At 47.7% G+C, this 21706-nt stretch overlaps 1 protein-coding gene across 4 annotated transcripts in view; it reads right to left on the bottom strand.

Annotated features, from left to right (window-relative positions):
- Positions 1-21706, bottom strand: part of LOC118380482 (methylcytosine dioxygenase tet3-A-like) — a 115416-nt gene that overhangs the window by 9803 nt on the left and 83907 nt on the right. For all 4 annotated transcript variants that reach the window (XM_052498759.1, XM_052498760.1, XM_052498762.1 and 1 more), the window contains 3 exons: positions 20463-20671; positions 19909-20059; positions 7401-7628 (listed from right to left, as the gene is read on the bottom strand). In XM_052498759.1, coding sequence (XP_052354719.1) covers positions 7401-7628; positions 19909-20059; positions 20463-20671 — 588 coding nt within the window. The remainder of the gene's footprint in view (positions 1-7400; positions 7629-19908; positions 20060-20462; positions 20672-21706) is intronic.

The raw sequence follows: 21706 nt of genomic DNA, 5'->3' as shown, positions 1-21706 counted from the left end.
GCTTCTATTACAATCAGACTGTTGAACAGCTTCTATTACCATCAGACTGTTGTATAGCTTCTATTACCATCAGACTGTTGTACAGCTTCTATTACAATCAGACTGTTGAACAGCTTCTATTACCATCAGACTGTTGTACAGCTTCTATTACCATCAGACTGTTGTTCAGCTTCTATTACCATCAGACTGCTGAACAGCTTCAATTACCACCAGACTGATGAACAGCTTCAATTACCACCAGACTGTTGTACAGCTTCTATTACCAGACCACCAGACTGATGAACAGCTTCTATCACCAGACCATCAGACTGATGAACAGCTTCTATCACCAGACCATCAGACTGATGAACAGCTTCTATCACCAGACCATCAGACTGATGAACAGCTTCTATCACGAGACCATCAGACTGACGAACAGCTTCTATCACTAGACCATCAGACTGATGAACAGCTTCTATCACCAGACCATCAGACTGATGAACAGCTTCTATTACCATCAGACTGTTAAACAGCTTCTATCACCAGACCATCAGACTGTTGTACAGCTTCTATTACCAGATCATCAGACTGTCAAACAGCTTCTAGTACCATCAGACTGTTGAACAGCTTCTATTACCAGACCATCCGACTGTTGTACATCTTCTACTACCATCAAAATGTTGTACAGCTTCTATTACCATCAAACTGTTGTACAGCTTCTATTACCATCAAACTGTAGTACAGCTTCTATTACCATCAAACTGTTGTACAGCTTCTATTACCATCAAACTGTAGTACAGCTTCTATTACCATCAGACTGTTGTACAGCTTCTATTACCAGATCATCAGACTGTTGAACAGCTTCTATTACCAGACCATCAGACTGTTGTACAGCTTCTATTACCAGACCATCCGACTGTTGAACAGCTTCTATTACCATCAGACTGTTGAACAGCTTTTATTACCATCAGACTGTTGAACAGCTTCTACTACCATCAGACTGTTGTACAGCTTCTATTACCAGACCATCCGACTGTTGAACAGCTTCTATTACCATCAGACTGTTGAACAGCTTCTATTACCATCAGACTGTTGAACAGCTTCTATTACCATCAGACTGTTGAACAGCTTCTATTACCATCAGACTGTTGAACAGCTTCTATTACCATCAGACTGATGAACAGCTTCTATTACCATCAGACTGTTGAAAAACTTCTATCACCAGACCATCAGACTGTAGTACAGCTTCTATTACCAGACCATCAGACTGTTGAACAGCTTTTATTACCATCAGACTGATGAACAGCTTCTATTACCATCAGACTGTTGAACAGCTTCTATTACCATCAGACGGTTGAACAGCTTCTATCACCAGACCATCAGACTGTAGTACAGCTTCTATTACCATCAGACTGTTGAACAGCTTCTATTACCATCAGACTGTTGTACAGCTTCTATTACCATCAGACTGTTGAACAGCTTTTATTACCATCAGACTGTTGTACAGCTTCTATTACCATCCGACTGTTGAACAGCTTCTATTACCAGACCATCCGACTGTTGAACAGCTTCTATTACCATCAGACTGTTGAACAGCTTCTATTACCATCAGACTGATGAACAGCTTCTATTACCATCAGACTGCTGAAAAGCTTCTATCACCAGACCATCAGACTGTTGAACAGCTTCTATTACCAGATCATCAGACTGTTGAACAGCTTCTATTACCATCAGACTGTTGAACAGCTTCTATTACCATCAGACTGTTGAACAGCTTCTATTACCATCAGACTGTTGAACAGCTTCTATTACCATCAGACTGTTGAACAGCTTCTATTACCATCAGACTGATGAACAGCTTCTATTACCATCAGACTGTTGAACAGCTTCTATCACCAGACCATCAGACTGTTGAACAGCTTCTATTACCATCAAACTGTAGTACAGCTTCTATTACCAGATCATCAGACTGTTGTACAGCTTCTATTACCATCAGACTGCTGAACAGCTTCAATTACCACCAGACTGTTGTACAGCTTCAATTACCAGAACATCAGACTGATGAACAGCTTCTATCACCAGACCATCAGACTGTTGTACAGCTTCTATTACCAGATCATCAGACTGTCAAACAGCTTCTAGTACCATCAGACTGTTGAACAGCTTCTATTACCAGACCATCCGACTGTTGTACAGCTTCTACTACCATCAAACTGTTGTACAGCTTCTATTACCATCAAACTGTTGTACAGATTCTATTACCATCAAACTGTAGTACAGCTTCTATTACCATCAAACTGTTGTACAGCTTCTATTACCATCAAACTTTAGTACAGCTTCTATTACCATCAGACTGTTGTACAGCTTCTATTACCAGATCACCAGACTGTTGTACAGCTTCTATTACCATCAGACTGCTGAACAGCTTCAATTACCATCAGACTGATGAACAGCTTCTATTACCAGATCATCAGACTGTTGTACAGCTTCTATTACCATCAGACTGCTGAACAGCTTCAATTACCACCAGACTGTTGTATAGCTTCTATTACCATCAGACTGTTGTACAGCTTCTATTACCATCAGACTGCTGAACAGCTTCAATTACCACCAGACTGTTGTATAGCTTCTATTACCATCAGACTGTTGTACAGCTTCTATTACCATCAGACTGCTGAACAGCTTCAATTACCACCAGACTGTTGTACAGCTTCTATTACCAGACCATCAGACTGATGAACAGCTTCTATCACCAGACCATCAGACTGATGAACAGCTTCTATCACCAGACCATCAGACTGATGAACAGCTTCTATCACCAGACCATCAGACTGATGAACAGCTTCTATCACCATCAGACTGTTAAACAGCTTCTACCACCAGACCATCAGACTGTTAAATAGCTTCTATTACGATCAGACCGCTGAACAGCTTCTATTACAGGGGTGTCAAACTCAAATACCCAGTGGGCCAATATGTAAAACCTGAACAAAGTCACGGGCCAACATTGAACAAATTAACCTTTTAATATGGACCCAAACAAGTTTTGCTTTAACATTGAATATGGAACAAGCATCGCTTATTACCATACAATATATAATTTAATAGTGGAGACATGCAAAATCGAATTTCAAATGAAAAAACACATCAATGGCATTCATTTATTGAATAAATAAAATGTAAATAAAAATGTTATGCCTCTTTTCTATTTGCATCCTTCTGATTTAAATACCAAAATCAACTTTTTCCACTGGCTAATAATTTTACAAATAAAATGATAATAAATCAATCAACCATTCAAGCCCATGCCTTGTAGCAAGAAAAAGTGCATAAAGAAAACGTTAATTATTGCACAATGGTCTAATCTGATGTGCCCAAGCCAGATACCTGGCATCTCTTCTTGGATGCTAGTTCATCAATGTCTGGGCTCAAGCTCTGAGCTGAAGAAATCCTCAGTATCGAGCGAAGATGTTCATCAGTCAGACGTCTCCTGTGAGTTGTTTTGGTCATCTTCATCGAGGAGAAAAGTTGCTCGCATAGATAAGTGCTGCCGAACATGGAGAGCATCTGAGCAGCTTGGGTGCGGAGCTGAGGCATTGTGTCAGGGATGAACCGTGGAATCTGTGCGGCGCCCACAGCATCATACTTTGACTTCAGCGTGTCGTTGCACTGGAGTTCAATCAGCTCCATTTGGATGTTGGTTGGTGCATTTTCCACATCAACTGCGAAGGGATTACTAAGCAGTTCAAACTTGCATTTCTGGGCATCGAAGTCGGCAAATCGCCGGCTAAACTCAGCGGCGAGAACACTGAGTTTTTCAGCAAACTGTGCGCATGGGAACACGGCGGTAGAGATCTGCGCTTTTATGGATTGGCAGCAGGGAAAATGGCAAGGGTTTCCTTGCAGCATCTGATTCTCCCACAGGCACAGTTTAGTTTTGAAGGCCCTCACTGCAGCGTACATGTCTGTGATGATGCGCCCCCGCCCCTGAAGCTGCAGGTTCAGCGCATCGAGATGGCTCGAGATGTCACAGGGAAAGGCCAGCTCACACAGGAACTTTTGCTCCCGGAGCTCTGCTGTATCCTTCCCTTTGGTTTCCAGGAATTGACATATTTCCTCACGCAGCTCGAAACATCTGTTCAGTACTTTTCCTCTGCTTAGCCATCTCACCTCTGGGTGATACGGCACGTCTGCGTATTCCGAACCACACTCCTCCAGAAAAGATTTAAACTGGCGGTGATTTAGACCTTTGGCTCTTATAAAGTTAACTACCTGTGTTACTGTGGTCATAACATGTTCCATCTTTAGGGCTTTGGCACACAGTGCTTCCTGATGTATGATGCAGTGGTAAACAGTTAGCTCACCTGCACAGTTCTCTTCCCGCATCTTCTCCCGAACCATGCCCACCAGTCCACTCTTTTTACCACACATCGCTGGCGCACCATCTGTCGTTAATCCAACGAGTTTATCCCACGGCAGCTTTATTTCAGTTACACATTTGGAAACCTCCTCAAAGATTTCCTTTCCTGTGGTTGTGCCATGCATTGATTTGAATCCTAATAGCTCCTCCGTAACACACAGATTTGAGTCCACTCCACGGATGAAGACTGACAGCTGAGCAGTATCAGATGCGTCGCAGCTCATCCACAGCGAGGAGAATGCAACAAAATCTTTTCCCTTTTCCATCAGCTGGTCATACAGATTGGTGGCAAGATCACATGTGCGATCAGCTACTGTGTTCCTGCTCAGGCTCACGTTTGAAAATGCTTGTTTTTTCTCTGGGCATACGAGGTCACAAACCTTCATCATGCACTTTTTCATGAACTCTCCCTCATTAAAGGGCCGGGCTGATTTTGCGATCTCTGCTGCCACTATATAACTAGCCTTTACAGCAGCCTCGCTTTGTGATGTGGCTTTTTTAAATATATTCTGTTGTGAAACCAAACTTCTTTTCATCTCTACTTTCTGGCTCCTTTGAGTCATGTCCAGGTCCTTGTATTTGTCATGGTGTTTCGTTTCATAGTGTCGTCTAATGTTGTACTCCTTACTTACAGCCACGTTGACTCCACAAACAAGACAAACAGGTTTGTCTTTTACATATGTAAACAGATATTCTGCCTCCCACTTGTCCAGAAAGCTCCTGTTTTCTGCCTTTCTTTTCGCCATTTTTGGGAAGGGTTAGCTCGCTGACAGTTGTAGCGTCTATGTTGCTATGACTACTCAGAGGAGAGAGCGTTTCTGGGTCCTGTCCTGATTGGCGCGCGAAAACAGCAGAGCATTATGGGATTCGTAGTATTAGTGGTGAATGCGCTGTATAATACCGGCGGGCCAGCTCTAGTAGTAATTTGGTATTGTCTCGCGGGCCAAATATAATTACCCCGCGGGCCAAATTTGGCCCACGGGCCAGAGTTTGACACCCATGTTCTATTACCATCAGACTGTTAAACAGCTTCTATCACCAGACCATCAGACTGTTGAACAGCTTCTATTACCATCAGACTGATGAACAGCTTCTATTACCATCAGACTGTTAAACAGCTTCTATCACCAGACCATCAGACTGATGAACAGCTTCTATTACCATCAGACTGTTGAACAGCTTCTATCACCAGACCATCAGACTGTTGAACAGCTTCTATTACCATCAGACTGATGAACAGCTTCTATTTCCATCAGACTGATGAACAGCTTCAATCACCAGACCATCAGACTGTTGAACAGCTTCTATTACCATCAGACTGTTGAACAGCTTCTATTACCATCAGACTGATGAACAGCTTCAATCACCAGACCATCAGACTGTTGAACAGCTTCTATTACCATCAGACTGATGAACAGCTTCTATTACCATCAGACTGATGAACAGCTTCAATCACCAGACCATCAGACTGTTGAACAGCTTCTATTACCATCAGACTGATGAACAGCTTCTATTACCATCAGACTGTTGAACAGCTTCTATCACCAGACCATCAGACTGTTGAACAGCTTCTATCACCAGACCATCAGACTGTTGAACAGCTTCTATTACCATCAGACTGATGAACAGCTTCTATTACCATCAGACTGATGAACAGCTTCAATCACCAGACCATCAGACTGATGAACAGCTTCTATTACCATCAGACTGTTAAACAGCTTCTATCACCAAACCATCAGACTGTTAAACAGCTTCTATCACCAGACCATCAGACTGTTAAACAGCTTCTATCACCATCAGACTGTTAAACAGCTTCTATTACCATCAGACTGTTGAACAGCTTCTATCACCAGACCATCAGACTGTTAAACAGCTTCTATCACCAGACCATCAGACTGATGAACAGCTTCTATTACCATCAGACTGATGAACAGCTTCTATTACCATCAGACTGTTGAACAGCTTCTATTACCATCAGACTGTTGAACAGCTTCTATTACCATCAGACTGTTGAACAGCTTCTATCACCAGACCATCAGACTGTTAAACAGCTTCTATTACCATCAGACTGTTGAACAGCTTCTATTACCATCAGACTGATGAACAGCTTCTATCACCAGACCATCAGACTGATGAACAGCTTCTATTACCATCAGACTGATGAACAGCTTCTATCACCAGACCATCAGACTGTTAAACAGCTTCTATTACCATCAGACTGTTGAACAGCTTCTATTACCATCAGACTGATGAACAGCTTCTATCACCAGACCATCAGACTGTTGAACAGCTTCTATCACCAGACCATCAGACTGTTGAACAGCTATCAATAATCGTCTACTAGGTGATGCACAGACAACACACACACACAAACTATCACACACACACACACACACACACACACACACACACACACACACACACACACACACACACACACACACACACAAACTATCACACACACACACACACACACACACACACACATACAGACACACACACACACTCACAGCCAACGATAATGTCCAATGTTATACAGACATTAAACCACTGGATACTACCGGTTTACACTGTGTATTTAAATACTGTATTCTCGACATACCTGTAGCTCATTGTAATATTTCTACTATTGTACATCGCATTTTAGGGACACTTTATACACACAGCAGGTCACTCTAATATATCTACTGCTGTACATATCATTCTTAGTATATATTGTCTAAATGAAGCTGGTGTAGATGTAGATTGCATTTGGACTACTGTTACAGTGTTATTTGGGTTCTTAATCAGATCCGTTCCAATTATTTCTTAATCTTTTTTATTATCTGTGTACTTGTTCGACATTTTACTGAATTTCGGAGCTAGTAACATAAGCATTTCACTAAACATCTGCTAAACTGTGTACGGGACCAATCAACTTTGATTTTATTTGACCTGTGTCTATGTTTGTTTGACAGCAAATATGTGTGTGCATGTGAATCCAGCCATGTGAGTAGCATACCACAGTGCTGCCGTTGTTCATGTTCTGTGTGTCTTTGTGAGCGTGGGCGCAGAAATCCACACATGCCGTGACCCCGGAGAAAGGTCGGCCCGTCCTCCGACCCAGCCTGCAGTCCTGGCCCGCCTGCTCCAGATCCACCTGGTTTTGGAAGGCCTCCGGGGCCAGTCTCTGGTAGACAGGACCCAGGTCTGTGGCCAGGTTCTGCAGACGATGCTCCAGTTTCACCTCCTGAACAACACACAGACAGACAACACACAGATCAGAGGTAGAGTGGGACAAATACGAACAGTAACAGATGAGGGAAAAGCTGTGTGAAATTAAAGGAGAGCCCCGGGAGAATCCCTGAAATCCCAGTAATGTTTCAGCCACTGGTTGTCCTTGTCAGACTTTGGCTGTCATACCCACCTGAGGCCACTAGGCGGTGTCTATTAGCCATTTTGACAAGAAGACTATTCACTGAGGAATATCTACTCTAAACCATTGTTTATGAAGCTATAACAAGACTTACATTAGTAAAGTAGAGAGCTAGGGTCTAGGCATATAGGGAAGGGGCTAAGGTTTATTTTCCGATCAGTCTCTGAAATCTAAGTAAGGGTGCCAAACTGAATTTCGAGAGCGCCACAGTGTCTGATGGTTTTTCCTCTCTTTCCCTTAAGATAGCTCATACCCGACCAAATGTACATAGAAATGTGAGTTATAGATCTGTCATTCTCATCAAAAGCAAGTCTAAGAAGCAGTAGATCTGTTCTATGAGCGCTATTTGTTCCATGCTGGTCCGACCAATCTGATTCCACACTCCAAGACTGCTTCCATCACGTGGACTGGGATATGTTTCGTATTGTGTCAAACAACAACATTGACGAATACGCTGATTCGGTGTGCAAGTTCATTAGAACGTGCGTTGAAGATGTCGTTCCCATAGCAACGATTAAAACATTCCCAAACCAGAAAACGTGGATTGATGGCAGCATTCGCGTGAAACTGAAAGTGCAAACCACTGCTTTTAATCAGGGCAAGATGACCGGAAACATGACCGAATACAAACAGTGCAGCTATTCCCTCCGCAAGGCAATCAAACAAGCTAAGCGTCAGTATAGAGACAAAGTAGAATCTCAATTCAACGGCTCAGACACAAGAGGTATGTGGCAGGGTCTACAGTCAATCACGGATTACAAAAAGAAAACCAGCGCCGTCACGGACCAGGATGTCTTGCTCCCAGGCAGACTAAATAACTTTTTTGCCCGCTTTGAGGACAATACAGTACCACTGACACGGCCCGCAACTAAAACATGCGGACTCTCCTTCACTGCAGCCGACGTGAGGAAAACATTTAAACGTGTTAACCCTCGCAAGGCTGCAGGCCCAGACGGCATCCGCAGCCGCGCCCTCAGAGCATGCGCAAACCAGCTGGCTGGTGTGTTTACGGACATATTCAATCAATCCCTATCCCAGTCTGCTGTTCCCACATGCTTCAAGAGGGCCACCATTGTTCCTGTTCCCAAGAAAGCTAAGGTAACTGAGCTAAACGACTACTCACTTCCGTCATCATGAAGTGCTTTGAGAGACTAGTCAAGGACCATATCACCTCCACCCTACCTGACACCTTAGACCCACTCCAATTTGCTTACCGCCCAAATAGGTCCACAGACGATGCAATCTCAACCACACTGCACACTGCCCTAACCCATCTGGACAAGAGGAATACCTATGTGAGAATGCTGTTCATCGACTACAGCTCGGCATTTAACACCATAGTACCCTCCAAGCTCGTCATCAAGCTCGAGACCCTGGGTCCCGACCCCGCCCTGTGCAACTGGGTACTGGACTTCCTGACGGGCCGCCCCCAGGTGGTGAGCGTAGGCAACAACATCTCCACCCCGCTGATCCTCAACACTGGGGCCCCACAAGGGTGCGTTCTGAGCCCTCTCCTGTACTCCCTGTTCACCCACGACTGCGTGGCCATGCACGCCTCCGACTCAATCATCAAGTTTGTGGACGACACAAGAGTGGTAGGCTTGATTACCAACAACGACGAGACGGCCTACAGGGAGGAGGTGAGGGCCCTCAGAGTGTGGTGTCAGGAAAATAACCTCACATTCAACGTCAACAAAACTAAGAAGATGATTGTGGACTTCAGGAAACAGCAGAGGGAACACCCCCCTATCCACATCGTAGGGACAGTAGTGGAGAGGGTAGTAAGTTTTAAGTTCCTCGGCGTACACATCACAGACAAACTGAATTGGTCCACCCACACAGACAGCATCGTGAAGAAGGCGCAGCAGCGCCTCTTCAACCTCAGGAGGCTGAAGAAATTCGGCTTGTCACCAAAAGCACTCACAAACTTCTACAGATGCACAATCGAGAGCATCCTGGCGGGTTGTATCACCGCCTGGTACGGCAACTGCTCCGCCCACAACCGTAAGGCTCTCCAGAGGGTAGTGAGGTCTGCACAACGCATCACCGGGGGCAAACTACCTGTCCTCCAGGACACCTACACCACCCGATGTCACAGGAAGGCCATAAAGATCATCAAGGACAACAACCACCCGAGCCACTGCCTGTTCACCCCGCTATCATCCAGAAGGCGAGGTCAGTACAGGTGCATCAAAGCTGGGACCGAGAGACTGAAAAACAGCCACCACTAACATTGAGTGGCTGCTGCCAACACACTGACTCAACTCCAGCCACTTTAATAATGGGAATTGATGGGAAATTATGTAAAATATATCACTAGCCACTTTAAACAATGCTACCTAATATAATGTTTACATACCCTATATCATTCATCTCATTTGTATACGTATATACTGTACTCTATATCATCTACTGCATCTTTATGTAATACATGTATCACTAGCCACCTTAACTATGCCACTTTGTTTATATACTCATCTCATATGTATATACTGTATATACTGTACTCGATACCATCACTCACTCATATATCTTTATGTACATATTCTTTATCCCCTTACACTTGTGTCTATAAGGTAGTAGTTTTCGTATTGTTAGCTAGATTACTTGTTGGTTATTACTGCATTGTCGGAACTAGAAGCACAAGCATTTCACTACACTCGCATTAACATCTGCTAACCATGTGTATGTGACAAATACATTTGATTTGATTTGATATTTCTATGCTTCCCCTTCTTAAGTTAAATTTTTAGCGTCTTTTACTTTCAGTTTTGTAAGCCAGCTTAAAAGGGCTGAAAATACACATTTCAAATCAAATTACTGTGTAGCTTTAATTAGGAAAATACGTGCAAGGGAGGGATGAAGATCTGCTGACACTGTGGCTGGCCCTAGAGGAAAGAAGTTTGACAACACTGTGGCTGGCCCTAGAGGAATGGAGTTTGACAACACTGTGGCTGGCCCTAGAGGAATGGAGTTTGACAACACTGTGGCTGGCCCTAGAGGAATGGAGTTTGACAACACTGTGGCTGGCCCTAGAGGAATGGAGTTTGACAACACTGTGGCTGGCCCTAGAGGAAAGAAGTTTGACAACACTGTGGCTGGCCCTAGAGGAATGGAGTTTGACAACACTGTGGCTGGCCCTAGAGGAAAGAAGTTTGACAACACTGTGGCTGGCCCTAGAGGAATGGAGTTTGACAACACTGTGGCTGGCCCTAGAGGAAAGAAGTTTGACAACACTGTGGCTGGCCCTAGAGGAAAGAAGTTTGACAACACTGTGGCTGGCCCTAGAGGAATGGAGTTTGACAACACTGTGGCTGGCCCTAGAGGAAAGAAGTTTGACAACACTGTGGCTGGCCCTAGAGGAAAGAAGTTTGACAACACTGTGGCTGGCCCTAGAGGAAAGAAGTTTGACAACACTGTGGCTGGCCCTAGAGGAATGGAGTTTGACAACACTGTGGCTGGCCCTAGAGGAAAGAAGTTTGACAACACTGTGGCTGGCCCTAGAGGAAAGAAGTTTGACAACACTGTGGCTGGCCCTAGAGGAATGGAGTTTGACAACACTGTGGCTGGCCCTAGAGGAAAGAAGTTTGACAACACTGTGGCTGGCCCTAGAGGAATGGAGTTTGACAACACTGTGGCTGGCCCTAGAGGAATGGAGTTTGACAACACTGTGGCTGGCCCTAGAGGAATGGAGTTTGACAACACTGTGGCTGGCCCTAGAGGAATGGAGTTTGACAACACTGTGGCTGGCCCTAGAGGAAAGAAGTTTGACAACACTGTGGCTGGCCCTAGAGGAAAGAAGTTTGACAACACTGTGGCTGGCCCTAGAGGAATGGAGTTTGACAACACTGTGGCTGGCCCTAGAGGAAAGAAGTTTGACAACACTGTGGCTGGCCCTAGAGGAAAGAAGTTTGACAACACTGTGGCTGGCCCTAGAGGAAATGAGTTTGACAACACTGTGGCTGGCCCTAGAGGAAAGAAGTTTGACAACACTGTGGCTGGCCCTAGAGGAATGGAGTTTGACAACACTGTGGCTGGCCCTAGAGGAATGGAGTTTGACACAACACTGTGGCTGGCCCTAGAGGAATGGAGTTTGACACAACACTGTGGCTGGCCCTAGAGGAATGGAGTTTGACAACACTGTGGCTGGCCCTAGAGGAATGGAGTTTGACACAACACTGTGGCTGGCCCTAGAGGAATGGAGTTTGACAACACTGTGGCTGGCCCTAGAGGAATGGAGTTTGACACAACACTGTGGCTGGCCCTAGAGGAATGGAGTTTGACAACACTGTGGCTGGCCCTAGAGGAATGGAGTTTGACAACACTGTGGCTGGCCCTAGAGGAATGGAGTTTGACAACACTGTGGCTGGCCCTAGAGGAATGGAGTTTGACAACACTGTGGCTGGCCCTAGAGGAATGGAGTTTGACAACACTGTGGCTGGCCCTAGAGGAAAGAAGTTTGACAACACTGTGGCTGGCCCTAGAGGAAAGAAGTTTGACAACACTGTGGCTGGCCCTAGAGGAAATGAGTTTGACAACACTGTGGCTGGCCCTAGAGGAAAGAAGTTTGACAACACTGTGGCTGGCCCTAGAGGAAAGAAGTTTGACAACACTGTGGCTGGCCCTAGAGGAAATGAGTTTGACAACACTGTGGCTGGCCCTAGAGGAAAGAAGTTTGACAACACTGTGGCTGGCCCTAGAGGAATGGAGTTTGACAACACTGTGGCTGGCCCTAGAGGAATGGAGTTTGACACAACACTGTGGCTGGCCCTAGAGGAATGGAGTTTGACAACACTGTGGCTGGCCCTAGAGGAATGGAGTTTGACACAACACTGTGGCTGGCCCTAGAGGAATGGAGTTTGACACACCACTGTGGCTGTCCCTAGAGGAATGGAGTTTGACACAACACTGTGGCTGGCCCTAGAGGAATGGAGTTTGACAACACTGTGGCTGGGCCTAGAGGAATGGAGTTTGACACAACACTGTGGCTGGCCCTAGAGGAATGGAGTTTGACAACACTGTGGCTGGCCCTAGAGGAATGGAGTTTGACAACACTGTGGCTGGCCCTAGAGGAATGGAGTTTGACAACACTGTGGCTGGCCCTAGAAGAAAGAAGTTTGACAACACTGTGGCTGGCCCTAGAGGAAAGAAGTTTGACAACACTGTGGCTGGCCCTAGAGGAAATGAGTTTGACAACACTGTGGCTGGCCCTAGAGGAAAGAAGTTTGACAACACTGTGGCTGGCCCTAGAGGAAAGAAGTTTGACAACACTGTGGCTGGCCCTAGAGGAAATGAGTTTGACAACACTGTGGCTGGCCCTAGAGGAAAGAAGTTTGACAACACTGTGGCTGGCCCTAGAGGAATGGAGTTTGACAACACTGTGGCTGGCCCTAGAGGAATGGAGTTTGACACAACACTGTGGCTGGCCCTAGAGGAATGGAGTTTGACAACACTGTGGCTGGCCCTAGAGGAATGGAGTTTGACACAACACTGTGGCTGGCCCTAGAGGAATGGAGTTTGACACACCACTGTGGCTGTCCCTAGAGGAATGGAGTTTGACACAACACTGTGGCTGGCCCTAGAGGAATGGAGTTTGACAACACTGTGGCTGGGCCTAGAGGAATGGAGTTTGACACAACACTGTGGCTGGCCCTAGAGGAATGGAGTTTGACACAACACTGTGGCTGGCCCTAGAGGAATGGAGTTTGACACAACACTGTGGCTGGCCCTAGAGGAATGGAGTTTGACACAACACTGTGGCTGGCCCTAGAGGAATGGAGTTTGACACAACACTGTGGCTGGCCCTAGAGGAATGGAGTTTGACACAACACTGTGGCTGGCCCTAGAGGAATGGAGTTTGACACAACACTGTGGCTGGCCCTAGAGGAAAGAAGTTTGACAACACTGTGGCTGGCCCTAGAGGAATGGAGTTTGACAACACTGTGGCTGGCCCAAGAGGAATGGAGTTTGACACAACACTGTGGCTGGCCCTAGAGGAATGGAGTTTGACACACCACTGTGGCTGGCCCTAGAGGAATGGAGTTTGACAACACTGTGGCTGGCCCTAGAGGAATGGAGTTTGACACAACACTGTGGCTGGCCCTAGAGGAATGGAGTTTGACAACACTGTGGCTGGCCCTAGAGGAATGGAGTTTGACACAACACTGTGGCTGGCCCTAGAGGAATGGAGTTTGACACACCACTGTGGCTGGCCCTAGAGGAATGGAGTTTGACACAACACTGTGGCTGGCCCTAGAGGAATGGAGTTTGACACACCACTGTGGCTGGCCCTAGAGGAATGGAGTTTGACAACACTGTGGCTGGCCCTAGAGGAATGGAGTTTGACACAACACTGTGGCTGGCCCTAGAGGAATGGAGTTTGACAACACTGTGGCTGGCCCTAGAGGAATGGAGTTTGACACAACACTGTGGCTGGCCCTAGAGGAATGGAGTTTGACACACCACTGTGGCTGGCCCTAGAGGAATGGAGTTTGACACAACACTGTGGCTGGCCCTAGAGGAATGGAGTTTGACAACACTGTGGCTGGCCCTAGAAGAAAGAAGTTTGACAACACTGTGGCTGGCCCTAGAGGAAAGAAGTTTGACAACACTGTGGCTGGCCATAGAGGAAATGAGTTTGACAACACTGTGGCTGGCCCTAGAGGAAAGAAGTTTGACAACACTGTGGCTGGCCCTAGAGGAAAGAAGTTTGACAACACTGTGGCTGGCCCTAGAGGAAATGAGTTTGACAACACTGTGGCTGGCCCTAGAGGAAAGAAGTTTGACAACACTGTGGCTGGCCCTAGAGGAATGGAGTTTGACAACACTGTGGCTGGCCCTAGAGGAATGGAGTTTGACACAACACTGTGGCTGGCCCTAGAGGAATGGAGTTTGACAACACTGTGGCTGGCCCTAGAGGAATGGAGTTTGACACAACACTGTGGCTGGCCCTAGAGGAATGGAGTTTGACACACCACTGTGGCTGTCCCTAGAGGAATGGAGTTTGACACAACACTGTGGCTGGCCCTAGAGGAATGGAGTTTGACAACACTGTGGCTGGGCCTAGAGGAATGGAGTTTGACACAACACTGTGGCTGGCCCTAGAGGAATGGAGTTTGACAACACTGTGGCTGGCCCTAGAGGAATGGAGTTTGACAACACTGTGGCTGGCCCTAGAGGAATGGAGTTTGACAACACTGTGGCTGGCCCTAGAAGAAAGAAGTTTGACAACACTGTGGCTGGCCCTAGAGGAAAGAAGTTTGACAACACTGTGGCTGGCCCTAGAGGAAATGAGTTTGACAACACTGTGGCTGGCCCTAGAGGAAAGAAGTTTGACAACACTGTGGCTGGCCCTAGAGGAAAGAAGTTTGACAACACTGTGGCTGGCCCTAGAGGAAATGAGTTTGACAACACTGTGGCTGGCCCTAGAGGAAAGAAGTTTGACAACACTGTGGCTGGCCCTAGAGGAATGGAGTTTGACAACACTGTGGCTGGCCCTAGAGGAATGGAGTTTGACACAACACTGTGGCTGGCCCTAGAGGAATGGAGTTTGACAACACTGTGGCTGGCCCTAGAGGAATGGAGTTTGACACAACACTGTGGCTGGCCCTAGAGGAATGGAGTTTGACACACCACTGTGGCTGTCCCTAGAGGAATGGAGTTTGACACAACACTGTGGCTGGCCCTAGAGGAATGGAGTTTGACAACACTGTGGCTGGGCCTAGAGGAATGGAGTTTGACACAACACTGTGGCTGGCCCTAGAGGAATGGAGTTTGACACAACACTGTGGCTGGCCCTAGAGGAATGGAGTTTGACACAACACTGTGGCTGGCCCTAGAGGAATGGAGTTTGACACAACACTGTGGCTGGCCCTAGAGGAATGGAGTTTGACACAACACTGTGGCTGGCCCTAGAGGAATGGAGTTTGACACAACACTGTGGCTGGCCCTAGAGGAATGGAGTTTGACACAACACTGTGGCTGGCCCTAGAGGAAAGAAGTTTGACAACACTGTGGCTGGCCCTAGAGGAATGGAGTTTGACAACACTGTGGCTGGCCCAAGAGGAATGGAGTTTGACACAACACTGTGGCTGGCCCTAGAGGAATGGAGTTTGACACACCACTGTGGCTGGCCCTAGAGGAATGGAGTTTGACAACACTGTGGCTGGCCCTAGAGGAATGGAGTTTGACACAACACTGTGGCTGGCCCTAGAGGAATGGAGTTTGACAACACTGTGGCTGGCCCTAGAGGAATGGAGTTTGACACAACACTGTGGCTGGCCCTAGAGGAATGGAGTTTGACACACCACTGTGGCTGGCCCTAGAGGAATGGAGTTTGACACAACACTGTGGCTGGCCCTAGAGGAATGGAGTTTGACACACCACTGTGGCTGGCCCTAGAGGAATGGAGTTTGACAACACTGTGGCTGGCCCTAGAGGAATGGAGTTTGACACAACACTGTGGCTGGCCCTAGAGGAATGGAGTTTGACAACACTGTGGCTGGCCCTAGAGGAATGGAGTTTGACACAACACTGTGGCTGGCCCTAGAGGAATGGAGTTTGACACACCACTGTGGCTGGCCCTAGAGGAATGGAGTTTGACACAACACTGTGGCTGGCCCTAGAGGAATGGAGTTTGACAACACTGTGGCTGGCCCTAGAGGAATGGAGTTTGACACACCACTGTGGCTGGCCCTAGAGGAATGGAGTTTGACACAACACTGTGGCTGGCCCTAGAGGAATGGAGTTTGACACACCACTGTGGCTGGCCCTAGAGGAATGGAGTTTGACAACACTGTGGCTGGCCCTAGAGGAATGGAGTTTGACACAACACTGTGGCTGGCCCTAGAGGAATGGAGTTTGACAACACTGTGGCTGGCCCTAGAGGAATGGAGTTTGACACAACACTGTGGCTGGCCCTAGAGGAATGGAGTTTGACACACCACTGTGGCTGGCCCTAGAGGAATGGAGTTTGACACAACACTGTGGCTGGCCCTAGAGGAATGGAGTTTGACAACACTGTGGCTGGCCCTAGAAGAAAGAAGTTTGACAACACTGTGGCTGGCCCTAGAGGAAAGAAGTTTGACAACACTGTGGCTGGCCCTAGAGGAAATGAGTTTGACAACACTGTGGCTGGCCCTAGAGGAAAGAAGTTTGACAACACTGTGGCTGGCCCTAGAGGAAAGAAGTTTGACAACACTGTGGCTGGCCCTAGAGGAAATGAGTTTGACAACACTGTGGCTGGCCCTAGAGGAAAGAAGTTTGACAACACTGTGGCTGGCCCTAGAGGAATGGAGTTTGACAACACTGTGGCTGGCCCTAGAGGAATGGAGTTTGACACAACACTGTGGCTGGCCCTAGAGGAATGGAGTTTGACAACACTGTGGCTGGCCCTAGAGGAATGGAGTTTGACACAACACTGTGGCTGGCCCTAGAGGAATGGAGTTTGACACACCACTGTGGCTGTCCCTAGAGGAATGGAGTTTGACACAACACTGTGGCTGGCCCTAGAGGAATGGAGTTTGACAACACTGTGGCTGGGCCTAGAGGAATGGAGTTTGACACAACACTGTGGCTGGCCCTAGAGGAATGGAGTTTGACAACACTGTGGCTGGCCCTAGAGGAATGGAGTTTGACAACACTGTGGCTGGCCCTAGAGGAATGGAGTTTGACAACACTGTGGCTGGCCCTAGAAGAAAGAAGTTTGACAACACTGTGGCTGGCCCTAGAGGAAAGAAGTTTGACAACACTGTGGCTGGCCCTAGAGGAAATGAGTTTGACAACACTGTGGCTGGCCCTAGAGGAAAGAAGTTTGACAACACTGTGGCTGGCCCTAGAGGAAAGAAGTTTGACAACACTGTGGCTGGCCCTAGAGGAAATGAGTTTGACAACACTGTGGCTGGCCCTAGAGGAAAGAAGTTTGACAACACTGTGGCTGGCCCTAGAGGAATGGAGTTTGACAACACTGTGGCTGGCCCTAGAGGAATGGAGTTTGACACAACACTGTGGCTGGCCCTAGAGGAATGGAGTTTGACAACACTGTGGCTGGCCCTAGAGGAATGGAGTTTGACACAACACTGTGGCTGGCCCTAGAGGAATGGAGTTTGACACACCACTGTGGCTGTCCCTAGAGGAATGGAGTTTGACACAACACTGTGGCTGGCCCTAGAGGAATGGAGTTTGACAACACTGTGGCTGGGCCTAGAGGAATGGAGTTTGACACAACACTGTGGCTGGCCCTAGAGGAATGGAGTTTGACACAACACTGTGGCTGGCCCTAGAGGAATGGAGTTTGACACAACACTGTGGCTGGCCCTAGAGGAATGGAGTTTGACACAACACTGTGGCTGGCCCTAGAGGAATGGAGTTTGACACAACACTGTGGCTGGCCCTAGAGGAATGGAGTTTGACACAACACTGTGGCTGGCCCTAGAGGAATGGAGTTTGACACAACACTGTGGCTGGCCCTAGAGGAAAGAAGTTTGACAACACTGTGGCTGGCCCTAGAGGAATGGAGTTTGACAACACTGTGGCTGGCCCTAGAGGAATGGAGTTTGACACAACACTGTGGCTGGCCCTAGAGGAATGGAGTTTGACACACCACTGTGGCTGGCCCTAGAGGAATGGAGTTTGACAACACTGTGGCTGGCCCTAGAGGAATGGAGTTTGACACAACACTGTGGCTGGCCCTAGAGGAATGGAGTTTGACAACACTGTGGCTGGCCCTAGAGGAATGGAGTTTGACACAACACTGTGGCTGGCCCTAGAGGAATGGAGTTTGACACACCACTGTGGCTGGCCCTAGAGGAATGGAGTTTGACACAACACTGTGGCTGGCCCTAGAGGAATGGAGTTTGACACACCACTGTGGCTGGCCCTAGAGGAATGGAGTTTGACAACACTGTGGCTGGCCCTAGAGGAATGGAGTTTGACACAACACTGTGGCTGGCCCTAGAGGAATGGAGTTTGACAACACTGTGGCTGGCCCTAGAGGAATGGAGTTTGACACAACACTGTGGCTGGCCCTAGAGGAATGGAGTTTAACACACCACTGTGGCTGGCCCTAGAGGAATGGAGTTTGACACAACACTGTGGCTGGCCCTAGAGGAATGGAGTTTGACAACACTGTGGCTGGCCCTAGAGGAATGGAGTTTGACACACCACTGTGGCTGGCCCTAGAGGAATGGAGTTTGACACAACACTGTGGCTGGCCCTAGAGGAATGGAGTTTGACACAACACTGTGGCTGGCCCTAGAGGAATGGAGTTTGACACAACACTGTGGCTGGCCCTAGAGGAATGGAGTTTGACACAACACTGTGGCTGGCCCTAGAGGAATGGAGTTTGACACAACACTGTGGCTGGCCCTAGAGGAATGGAGTTTGACACAACACTGTGGCTGGCCCTAGAGGAATGGAGTTTGACACAACACTGTGGCTGGCCCTAGAGGAATGGAGTTTGACAACACTGTGGCTGGCCCTAGAGGAATGGAGTTTGACACAACACTGTGGCTGGCCCTAGAGGAATGGAGTTTGACACAACACTGTGGCTGGCCCTAGAGGAATGGAGTTTGACACACCACTGTGGCTGGCCCTAGAGGAATGGAGTTTGACACAACACTGTGGCTGGCCCTAGAGGAATGGAGTTTGACAACACTGTGGCTGGCCCTAGAGGAATGGAGTTTGACACACCACTGTGGCTGGCCCTAGAGGAATGGAGTTTGACACAACACTGTGGCTGGCCCTAGAGGAATGGAGTTTGACACAACACTGTGGCTGGGCCTAGAGGAATGGAGTTTGACACAACACTGTGGCTGGCCCTAGAGGAATGGAGTTTGACACAACACTGTGGCTGGCCCTAGAGGAATGGAGTTTGACACAACACTGTGGCTGGCCCTAGAGGAATGGAGTTTGACACAACACTGTGGCTGGCCCTAGAGGAATGGAGTTTGACACAACACTGTGGCTGGCCCTAGAGGAATGGAGTTTGACACAACACTGTGGCTGGCCCTAGAGGAATGGAGTTTGACACAACACTGTGGCTGGCCTTAGAGGAATGGAGTTTGACACAGTTTGACTGGAGTGTCCTGGTCCCCACCTCCTGCGGCATGTCTCCCAGCAGGCGGAACTTGCGGGGGATCTTGCTGCGGGCGAACTTGCAGCCGTTGAAGTACATACTCCAGGAGCAGCCAAAGGAGAAGGAAGCGCCGCAGGTGTTCGGGTCCACACCCTGGCAAGCACACGTCCGACTGGAGAGAAACGGAGGGACAGAGATGTGGAGAGGGAGGAGAGAGAGCAGGGAGGAGAGGGATGAGAGAGGGAAGGAGGGAAAGAGATGGGGAGAGGGAGGAGAGAGAGGAGGGAGAAAGATGGGGAGAGGGAGGAGAGAGGGAAGGAGGGAGAGAGATGGAGAGAGGGAAGGAGGGAGAGAGATGGGGAGAGGGAGGAGAGGGGGGGAGGATGAGGTGAGACAATCAGTAAATCCTGGCACACAACTGAAGAGTGGGAAAGAGACAGGTGACTTTCTAGAAATTATAGAAAGAACATAACTCACTCCTTTGTTATGACAATAATTAGTTCTATGAATGTAAATATGTATGTGTAAGCCTATTATTAAATACTAGGTAAAAGTCTGTTCTTTCAGTAACTCACTCCTCGTTGAGTGCACAGCGCCGGCTGGTGGGGGAGCCGTATTTACAGAGAGTCTGGGTGAGCTCCTGGTACAGACTGTCTGCCACGCCCCGGGGGATGCCCTCCCATGCCAAGATGAGAATCACCACCACGGCACTCTCACAGCGGTGCCCTGCCCGGTGTCTCACCAGACACAGCAGCTTCTCCTCCTCACTGCCCCGACGGATCACCTGGGGGAGAGAGAAGGGTTACTACACAGACATGAAGATGTGTGTATACACACACACAGCCACATACACACTCTTGCATACAGTGAAGGAAAAAAGTATTTGCTCTCCTGCTGATTTTGTACGTTTGCCCACTGACAAAGAGATGATCAGTCTATAATTGTAATGGTGGTTTATTTGAACAGTGAGAGACAGAATAACAACAACAAAAATACAGAAAAACTCATGTCAGAAATGTTATACATTGATTTGCATTTTAATTAATTTTTCTTGTAGTTGGCCACCAGGTTTGCACACATCTCAGGAGGGATTTTGTCCCACTCCTCTTTGCAGAACTTCTCCAAGTCATTAAGATTTCAAGGCTGACGTTTGGCAACTCAAACCTTCAGCTCCCTCCGCAGATTTTCTATGGGATTAAGGTCTGGAGACTGGCTAGGCCACTCCAGGACCTTAATGTGCTTCTTCTTGAGCCACTCCTTTGTTGCCTTGGCCGTGTGTTTTGGGTCATTGTCATGTTGGAATACCCATCCACGACCCATTTTCAATGCCCTGGCAGAGGGAAGGAGGTTCTCACCCAATATTTGACGGTCCCTGGCCCCGTCCATCGTCCCTTTGAATGCGGTGAAGTTGTCCTGTCCCCTTAGCAGAAAAACACACCCAAAGCATAATGTTTCCACCTCCATGTTTGACGGTGGGGATGGTGTTCATGGGGTCCTAGACAGCATTCCTCCTCCTCCAAACACGGCGAGGCGAGTTGATGCCAAAGAGCTCCATCTTGATGTCATCTGACCACAACACTTTTACCCAGTTGTGCTCTGAATCATTCAGATGTTCATTGGCAAACTTCAGACGGGCATGTATGTGTGCTTTCTTGAGCAGGGGGACCTTGCGGGCGCTGCAGGATTTTAGTCCTTCACAGCGTAGTGTGTTAACAATTGTTTTCTTGGTGACTATGGTCCCAGCTGCCTTGAGATCTTTTGTGTTTCTTCCATTTGCGAATAATCGCACCAACTGTTGTCACCTTCTCACCAAGCTGCT

This window comes from Oncorhynchus keta, chromosome 36 (genome assembly GCF_023373465.1).
Source record: "Oncorhynchus keta strain PuntledgeMale-10-30-2019 chromosome 36, Oket_V2, whole genome shotgun sequence".
NCBI classification, from domain to species: Eukaryota; Metazoa; Chordata; class Actinopteri; order Salmoniformes; family Salmonidae; genus Oncorhynchus; species Oncorhynchus keta.
This window is presented reverse-complemented; position numbering and strand designations above follow the sequence as displayed.